Source organism: Siphateles boraxobius, unplaced genomic scaffold (genome assembly GCF_051911475.1).
Source record: "Siphateles boraxobius isolate OS27281-9 unplaced genomic scaffold, OSU_SipBor_1 416, whole genome shotgun sequence".
In the NCBI taxonomy this organism is placed as follows: Eukaryota; Metazoa; Chordata; class Actinopteri; order Cypriniformes; family Leuciscidae; genus Siphateles; species Siphateles boraxobius.
In genome coordinates this window covers 83830-91836 of record NW_027509049.1, presented here as the reverse complement: position 1 = coordinate 91836, position 8007 = coordinate 83830, and the positions used below count along the sequence as shown (strand labels likewise).

Below are 8007 nucleotides of genomic sequence, written 5' to 3'. Positions count from 1 at the left end.
TATTGCATAGTTGAGCTTTGAATCGATTGTTTTATTTATAATTTTTGTCCAGGCTGTCATACAAATGATGAACACATGCAAAAACAACAGAGAACCAAACAAATATGAATAACTGATTGTATTCAATGTTTGCTTGTTCCTGTCAGATTTTTGTTTTTGTTTGCATTTTTTGGTTTGCATAGTAAAATAAAACCTGTAGCTGTAGCTTTGACTTTATTTGCCAAATATTTTTTTCAAATAAATACCTTAAGCAAGCTGAGTGTTTTTTATTCTTCCCTCATATTTAAAACATGTAAAAAATATAAAATATTGTTTTCATACTTTGATGGTTTAATCGAACTGATAAGGTCATGATACTATATACAGTATATATACAGTAGGCTACATAAATATTATTTTGATCGATTTAAAAAAATGCAAGGTTTGAACTAAGCCATATATTTTTGGGTTGGGGGAGGGGGGGTGGTCATGAAACAGCACTGATGGTTCTGTGCAGACTGACACACTGTTTTTGTGCGTCGAATTAAAACATTTTACGACTGACCAACATCCAGCTCATTTACATAAGAAAGGCTGAGGAGGGACGAGTGTCTGTCCAGACCTTTAATCTAGCGGTGTAATAGTTACGGAGAGGCACATTAAAGCTCACAGTAATGACAGGAGAGAGAGGAATCAGGAGAACTGAGTCACGCTCATAAAAGTGCTTTTAAACATTCAACCTCAGGACGGGTTGCATTAACCCGATAAAAGTCTTATCTCTGACTAAATCAGTTCTCATCACTTCTTCTTTGGCTTCGACTCTCAGGAAGCAGTTTGTGTGAGCGAGGCTGAAGAAAGCTGATGTTCCTTTAATAACAGGCTGTGACACAATCCCATTGAAGTTACTTTGAGATCATGTCAACATGTTAACAAAGGGAACTCTGGTTGGGTTAGACGCTTGACGCTGGTCTAGACATGTGAGGAACAACAACACCATCCCACAGCAGATGAACATGAGTTTGAGGAACACGTCATGTGACCAGGCAGTCATGTAGTCATGTGACCAGGCAGTCATGTGACCAGAGCGCTTTTCAAACCTCAATCTCAGATCTGAGTCAAAGTCATGAGTACCAATGAGAACAACTCATCACAAGATTATCACATTTATCATTAAACCTCAAGAAAAAACACAAGAACTGCTTTATATTGTTTTCCATAACTGCTTTATGCAAATATGTGGATTATTCTTTGTAAATTAGGGCCCTGTGAAAATCGTTTTATTTTTTCAGTTAAAATTTTTCTGGATTCCATTTTAATAGTTATATTAAATGTTACTAATCAAAAAGCATGTCTAATTAATTGAAATCATATTTATTCAATTTAACAACAATCTGACAAAAATTAAAATTTTAAGGCCCTGTGAAATAAATTGTGATTTAAAAAAATATATATATTTATTTTGAACAAATTCTGTATTCTCGGTTTTACGTTTTCGGAATTTAATTTTAATGGTTTAATTGCATTTTAATAATAAAAAAAGATTTCATAAAAATTAACAAATTAATATTTTTTTTTGTTGTTTTTATGAATTCAATTAATTAGACTTGTTTTTTTGTGTTTTTTAATATTTTAAATTTTCTGGCAATCAAATGAAGCCATAAAACATTTACTCATATGAATTTAAACAAACGTTTATGTTAAACAAAGTTCTGCACAACAGATGTGATTATTACTTAAAAATAAACTTTTAATAATAATTAATTATTATAATTATTATTGTTATTATTATTATTATTATTATTATTCTATATAACAGTATTATATTTCTGTCACAATTGCTTCAGGTTAAACCAAACTTTTATTTTGACGGGTTGAGCTTTGAGTTTTTATGACTGGATTCTCACATATTTTAGTAATCATGTCATTTATGGAAGAATATAAAAAACATCCACAGAATATAAAAGGTTATTGTGACTTATTTTATCGCACATTGCGAGTGTACAGTCACACTTCTCTCAGAGTTGTGAGATATAAACTTGCAATTCTGAGAATTAAAATCACAACTCTGACGGAAAAAAGTCAGAATTGCTGTTAGAAACAAAATTCAGAAATGAGACATTGCTTTATCTTTAAAACCCGAGCGTCTCAATCTTTGTGATATTAAAGTAAATTTGGAGCATAACTTGGTCAGACACGTGGCTTTGATTTTCTAGCAATTTTTCCGCCAAATTGTTTAGTAAAATATATATTTTCCATAAAATCAAAAGTGTTTAGTTCCGTAAATTTCTTTTAAAGTAAACAAACTTCTATAACTTTGATTACACTAACATTGCTTTTGCTTTCACTTCTGCAATAATGTCTTCTTTAAAAAGAAACCTCGGATCTGTATTCCAAAGCATTGATGAATTAACCATTCAGTTCAGATCTGTTAATGAGGAACATCACAAGCAATTGATGATTTATGTTATAAAGCCGATAATATTGAGATGATTAAACTAGAGTGAACTGCTGAAAGAAGAGAAGGAGTGTGTGTGGATAAGTGAGTGTTTGCTAAAGAGGCGTCTTCGGGCTTCATGAGTCCGGGTTTGGCAGGTCGAGAGCTGCTGCGTCCCAAATCACATTCTCTATTTACTCCACGACCACTAAAAAAGTACATTCTATATAGTATGAATGAAATACATTCTCTACAGTCGTTCATGATGTTACAGTCGTTCATGATGTTACAGTCGTTCATGATGTTACAGTCGTCTATGATGTTACAGTCGTTCATGATGTTACAGTCGTTTATGATGTTACAGTCGTTCATGATGTTACAGTCGTTCATGATGTTACAGTCGTCCATGTTCATGATGCTCATGTTACAGTCGTCCATGAAGTTACAGTCGTTCATGATGTTACAGTCGTCCATGATGTTACAGTCGTTCATGTTCATGATGCTCATGTTACAGTCGTCCATGATGTTACAGTCGTTCATGATGTTACAGTTGTCCATGATGTTACAGTCGTTCATGTTCATGATGTTCATGTTACAGTCGTCCATGATGTTACAGTCGTTCATGATGTTATAGTCGTCCATGTTACAGTCGTTCATGTTCATGATGTTCATGTTACAGTCGTACATGATGTTACAGTCGTCCATGATGTTACAGTCGTTCATGATGTTACAGTCGTCCATGATGTTACAGTCGTTCATGATGTTACAGTCGTCCATGTTACAGTCGTTCATGTTCATGATGTTCATGTTACAGTCGTCCATGATGTTACAGTCGTTCATGATGTTACAGTCGTTCATGATGTTACAGTCGTCCATGATGTTACAGTTGTTCATGTTCATGATGTTCATGTTACAGTCGTTCATGATGTTACAGTCGTTCATGATGTTACAGTCGTTCATGATGTTACAGTCGTCCATGATGTTACAGTTGTTCATGATGTTACAGTCGTCCATGATGTTACAGTCGTTCATGATGTTACAGTCGTTCATGATGTTACAGTCGTTCATGATGTTACAGTCGTTCATGTTCATGATGTTCATGTTACAGTCGTCCATGATGTTACAGTCATATATGATGTTACAGTCATTCATGATGTTACAGTCGTTCATGATGTTACAGTCATTCATGATGTTACAGTCGTTCATGATGTTACAGTCATTCATGATGTTACGTCGTTCATGATGTTACAGTCATTCATGATGTTACAGTCGTTCATGATGTTACAGTCATTCATGATGTTACAGTCGTTCATGAAGTTACAGGCGTTCATGATGTTACAGTCGTCCATGATGTTACAGTCGTTCATGTTCATGTTACAGTCGTCCATGATGTTATTGTCGTTCATGATGTTAGAGTCGTTCCTGATGTTACAGTCGTTCATGATGTTACAGTCGTCATTGATGTTACAGTCGTGCATGATGTTACAGTCATTCATGATGTTACGTCGTTCATGATGTTACAGTCGTTCATGATGTTACAGTCGTTCATGATGTTACAGTCGTCATTGATGTTACAGTCGTGCATGATGTTACAGTCATTCATGATGTTACGTCGTTCATGATGTTACAGTCATTCATGATGTTACAGTCGTTCATGAAGTTACAGTCGTTCATGATGTTACAGTCGTCCATGATGTTACAGTCGTTCATGTTCATGATGTTCATGTTACAGTCGTCCATGATGTTACAGTCGTTCATGATGTTACATTCGTTCATGATGTTACAGTCGTCATTGATGTTACAGTCGTGCATGATATTACAGTCATTCATGATGTTGCGTCGTTCATGATGTTAGAGTCGTTCATGATATTATAGTCGTTCATGATGTTACAGTCGTTCATGATGTTACAGTCGTCATTTATGTTACAGTCGTGCATGATGTTACAGTCATCCATGATGTTACGTCGTTCATGATGTTACAGTCGTTCATGATGTTACAGTCGTTCATGATGTTACAGTCGTTCATGATGTTACAGTCGTCCATGATGTTACAGTCGTTCATGATGTTACAGTCGCTCATGATGTTACAGTCGTCCATGATGTTACAGTCGTTCATGTTCATGATATTCATGTTACAGTCGTTCATGATGTTACAGTCGTTCATGATGTTACAGTCGTCCATGATGTTACAGTCGTTCATGATGTTACAGTCGTCATTGATGTTACAGTCGTGCATGATGTTACAGTCATTCATGATGTTACGTCGTTCATGATGTTACAGTCGTTCATGATGTTACAGTCGTTCATGATGTTACAGTCGTCATTGATGTTACAGTCGTGCATGATGTTACAGTCATTCATGATGTTACGTCGTTCATGATGTTACAGTCATTCATGATGTTACAGTCGTTCATGAAGTTACAGTCGTTCATGATGTTACAGTCGTCCATGATGTTACAGTCGTTTATGTTCATGATGTTCATGTTACAGTCGTCCATGATGTTACAGTCGTTCATGATGTTACAGTCGTTCATGATGTTACAGTCGTCATTGATGTTACAGTCGTGCATGATGTTACAGTCATTCATGATGTTGCGTCGTTCATGATGTTACAGTCATATATGATGTTACAGTCATTCATGATGTTACAGTCGTTCATGATGTTACAGTCATTCATGATGTTACAGTCGTTCATGATGTTACAGTCATTCATGATGTTACGTCGTTCATGATGTTACAGTCATTCATGATGTTACAGTCGTTCATGATGTTACAGTCATTCATGATGTTACAGTCGTTCTTGAAGTTACAGGCGTTCATGATGTTACAGTCGTCCATGATGTTACAGTCGTTCATGTTCATGTTACAGTCGTCCATGATGTTACAGTCGTTCATGTTCATGTTACAGTCGTCCATGATGTTATTGTCGTTCATGATGTTAGAGTCGTTCATGATGTTACAGTCGTTCATGATGTTACAGTCGTCATTGATGTTACAGTCGTGCATGATGTTACAGTCATTCATGATGTTACGTCGTTCATGATGTTACAGTCGTTCATGATGTTACAGTCGTTCATGATGTTACAGTCGTTCATGATGTTACAGTCGTTCATGATGTTACAGTCGTCATTGATGTTACAGTCGTGCATGATGTTACAGTCATTCATGATGTTACGTCGTTCATGATGTTACAGTCATTCATGATGTTACAGTCGTTCATGAAGTTACAGTCGTTCATGATGTTACAGTCGTCCATGATGTTACAGTCGTTCATGTTCATGATGTTCATGTTACAGTCGTCCATGATGTTACAGTCGTTCATGATGTTACAGTCGTTCATGATGTTACAGTCGTCATTGATGTTACAGTCGTGCATGATGTTACAGTCATTCATGATGTTGCGTCGTTCATGATGTTAGAGTCGTTCATGATATTACAGTCGTTCATGATGTTACAGTCGTTCATGATGTTACAGTCGTCATTTATGTTACAGTCGTGCATGATGTTACAGTCATCCATGATGTTACGTCGTTCATGATGTTACAGTCGTTCATGATGTTACAGTCGTTCATGATGTTACAGTCGTTCATGATGTTACAGTCGTCCATGATGTTACAGTCGTTCATGATGTTACAGTCGCTCATGATGTTACAGTCGTCCATGATGTTACAGTCGTTCATGTTCATGATATTCATGTTACAGTCGTTCATGATGTTACAGTCGTTCATGATGTTACAGTCGTCCATGATGTTACAGTCGTTCATGATGTTACAGTCGTCATTGATGTTACAGTCGTGCATGATGTTACAGTCATTCATGATGTTACGTCGTTCATGATGTTACAGTCGTTCATGATGTTACAGTCGTTCATGATGTTGCAGTCGTTCATGATGTTACAGTCGTCATTGATGTTACAGTCGTGCATGATGTTACAGTCATTCATGATGTTACGTCGTTCATGATGTTACAGTCATTCATGATGTTACAGTCGTTCATGAAGTTACAGTCGTTCATGATGTTACAGTCGTCCATGATGTTACAGTCGTTTATGTTCATGATGTTCATGTTACAGTCGTCCATACAGTCGTTCATGATGTTACAGTCGTTCATGATGTTACAGTCGTCATTGATGTTACAGTCGTGCATGATGTTACAGTCATTCATGATGTTGCGTCGTTCATGATGTTACAGTCGTTCATGATGTTACAGTCGTTCACGATGTTACAGTCGTCATTTATGTTACAGTCGTGCATGATGTTACAGTCATTCATGATGTTACGTCGTTCATGATATTACAGTCGTTCATGATGTTACAGTCGTTCATGATGTTACAGTCGTCCATGATGTTACAGTCGTCCATGATGTTACAGTCGTTCATGATGTTACAGTCGTCCATGTTACAGTCGTTCATGTTCATGATGTTCATGTTACAATCGTCCAGCGGTTCAACTAGGTGTCGTCCAGCCCCCAACTCTAGAATCTGTTTAGCAAAGCATAACGTCAACGCCCAGGCGGAGCACTTTACACTCATCATAGAGGAGCTCAACACCTAAGTGGACCAGTTGCATCTCGAATTTTCACCGAAATGAAGGCAAGCACTAAGTGCAACTTTGCATGGAAACAGCCTTCCCTCTCTGCTGAATTCTAACAGATATTTGTAGAGCTGGTCTGAGGTCTATGACTTGCATTCTGTACACGTCCAAGCGAACGGACAGAGAAGCCAGGGCTGGATCTGCCTCCTCCAGGGCAGCGCTTGCAGGCTCACCACCTGCTCCTATTACGGGAGAGGTAGGAACCTTGGGCACAATCCGAGCCGGGGTCTCAGCTTGTGAGAGTTAGCCGGCCCAGACTCCAGGCACAATACGTTGACCGAAAGCGAGCAAGTCCCTACCCTCTAGTAGAGACCACGCGAGCAGGAGAACTGATATAACAGATTTTTAACTCACTGCCTGCAGTGGCTCAGGGGCGGTCTCTGCAGTGCAGTCGCACCAGGGACAAGGCCCAAGAGGATAAAGAGGGACACAAGGATTTACAAGACCTTGCTCCTCAGGAACCTGACGATCAGAACGTGCTACTGCATACTTCTGCAACACGATGAGCGTCGTTTAAACACCGAGGCAACATCATTTTGAGGGTGAGGAAAACAGCCTACTGCAACCCATTTTGCAGGAAAGAGAGCACTGAAGTGATCGAAAGCTTTCAGGATCTCCTCTGGAGAGAAGACGCACTCAACGACTAGGTTCCACTTCTAAAGGCGTAAGCACGCTACCCCATTCTAGGGGGTGCTCGCAGAAGTGATGGTAACTATCACATGTTCTTGTGATAGCCACCTGAACCTCCGCGTTCAGATGTAAGACCGCCCGGAATCCCCGGGGGAAGAACGCGTGTGCCATCGTGCCCCGTCCCCGAAGAGTTTTCCGGGGAAGTCAGGAAGCTGTTGATGGGAACCAGGTCTAGCTGGGCCAATAAGGGGCAACTATGAAGACCTGTTCCTCTCCTGACTTGGCACGTAGGTGCAAGTGACGGGCGCAAAAGACAGGAGCATTGCTCAACACAACATGTGAAGATCACTGGGCTTCAGGAGCGTTTTCTGC

General features: G+C 38.7%; 1 protein-coding gene across 1 annotated transcript; it reads right to left on the bottom strand.

The window, feature by feature from the left end:
* Positions 1–2658: 2658 nt before the first annotated feature.
* LOC143707650 (uncharacterized) lies at positions 2659–6839 on the bottom strand (the record flags this gene model as incomplete). The annotated part of the gene is made up of 12 exons (XM_077200033.1): positions 6705–6839; positions 6377–6580; positions 5971–6234; positions 5846–5935; positions 5601–5810; positions 5446–5547; positions 4795–5019; positions 4407–4670; positions 4287–4371; positions 4037–4251; positions 3681–3912; positions 2659–3639 (listed from the first exon to the last, which is right to left on the bottom strand). Coding segments are annotated over exons 1-12 (3007 nt in total), but the record flags the coding sequence as incomplete, so codon positions are not given.
* Positions 6840–8007: the final 1168 nt, after the last annotated feature.